Source organism: Nematolebias whitei, chromosome 1, assembly GCF_014905685.2.
Source record: "Nematolebias whitei isolate Nwh7 chromosome 1, NemWhi1, whole genome shotgun sequence".
Lineage (NCBI taxonomy): Eukaryota > Metazoa > Chordata > Actinopteri > Cyprinodontiformes > Rivulidae > Nematolebias > Nematolebias whitei.
In genome coordinates, this window is record NC_056498.1 from 36878371 (window position 1) to 36879845 (window position 1475).

Below are 1475 nucleotides of genomic sequence, written 5' to 3' on the forward strand. Positions count from 1 at the left end.
AAACAGAAAATGGAAGCAAAATAGTAAAAATAAAAACCTGCTCAAAATAAGGTTGACACAGAGTAACTCATATTTTTTGTAGGAATGAACTTTAAGGTTTAAAAAAAGACAGCATTGAACAAATGAACTGCAACAAAAAGAATAAACTTGTCTTGATACAAAGTGTTTGTTAGAGCTCTCAGCTGTCCAGGCTCATGAGGAGAGCTGTTCCTCTCTTGATCCAGTGATGTGGAGTCGCAGCTCCAGATTTGAGTTCAATGCCGACAACAAAAGACGGCTGACCGGCCCGTCCAGCACGCACTGGGAAGTAGTAACACGGACACGAGTATGCACCTGCGTGCACAAACATACAGAGCAGAGTGTGACAGCATGCTGAAACTTCTGGTGGAAAAAGACAAAAAAGTGCCAGACCACTCACTCTTAGACATGTTCTTGCAGTTTTCCACTGGTTTAAAGCAGATGGTGGGAATGGGACAGACCATCTGCATGTGTTTAGCTTCCACCAGACATGAGTTCGCTTTGTCCCAGCCTGCCCCCTCCAGGAACAAACCTTTAATATACACCCCGTCCTGGAGGGGTAAGAAGCAACGAGGAACAGGAACAAGCTCACAAACATGAATGACAAAAGTAACAGACTGTACTTCATGTATAATGAGGTAATCCAACTTTGAAAGACAGGAGAAGGGACGGATGAAAACAAATAAAAATTGAAGGAATGCATATCGCCCGCCACCTTTCCTGACAGTTTTAAAAAAGATCATCGAATGGTGAGAAATTACAGAGTTGGAGCAGTTTTGGTCAAATCTTTTAAACAATATTTGTGCTCTCATCTGATATTTCCCACGAGCTACATTAGTGCTCAAACTGTGTTGAGGATGACTTTCAGCTACTTGTCAGAATCCATGTTTGTGTTAGTTTACTAGTAGTCGTTTTGTGTTTTATTTTTATAATTTTATTTAATGTATTGTGATCCTTGTGTTGAGTTATATCACTTGTCTATCAGTTCTTTGTTTTCCTTTGTCATCACTCACTCATCAGTCAGTCAGCCACGCCCACTCACACCTGTTCCCAGTCTGAACTCAGCCACGCCCACTCACACCTGTTCCCAATGTGAATTCAGCTACGTCCACTCACACCTGTTCCCAGCTTGAATTCAGCCACATCCACTCACACCTGTTCCCAGTCTGAATTCAGCCACACCCACTCACACTTGTTCCCAGTCTGAATTCAGCAACATCCACTCACACTTGTTCCCAGTCTGAATTCAGCAAACATCCACTCACACCTGTTTCAGTCCACGCCTACTCAAATTTGCTCCCAGTTTGAATTCAGCCACGCCCACTCACACCTGTTCCCAGTCTGAACTCAGCCACGCCCACTCACACCTGTTCCCAGTCTGAATTCAGCAACATCCACTCACACTTGTTTCCAGTCTGAATTCAGCAACATCCACTCACACCTGTTTCCAGTCCACG

At 43.7% G+C, this 1475-nt stretch overlaps 1 protein-coding gene across 1 annotated transcript in view; it reads right to left on the reverse strand.

The window, feature by feature from the left end:
- Nucleotides 1-178: 178 nt before the first annotated feature.
- dnah2 (dynein, axonemal, heavy chain 2) overlaps nt 179-1475 on the reverse strand; it is a 121179-nt gene continuing 119882 nt past the window's right edge. Inside the window, exons 69-70 of the mRNA XM_037677468.1 lie at nt 419-569; nt 179-333 (exon numbers count right to left, since the gene is read on the reverse strand). Of these exons, the coding sequence (XP_037533396.1) occupies nt 179-333; nt 419-569 (306 nt within the window). The remainder of the gene's footprint in view (nt 334-418; nt 570-1475) is intronic.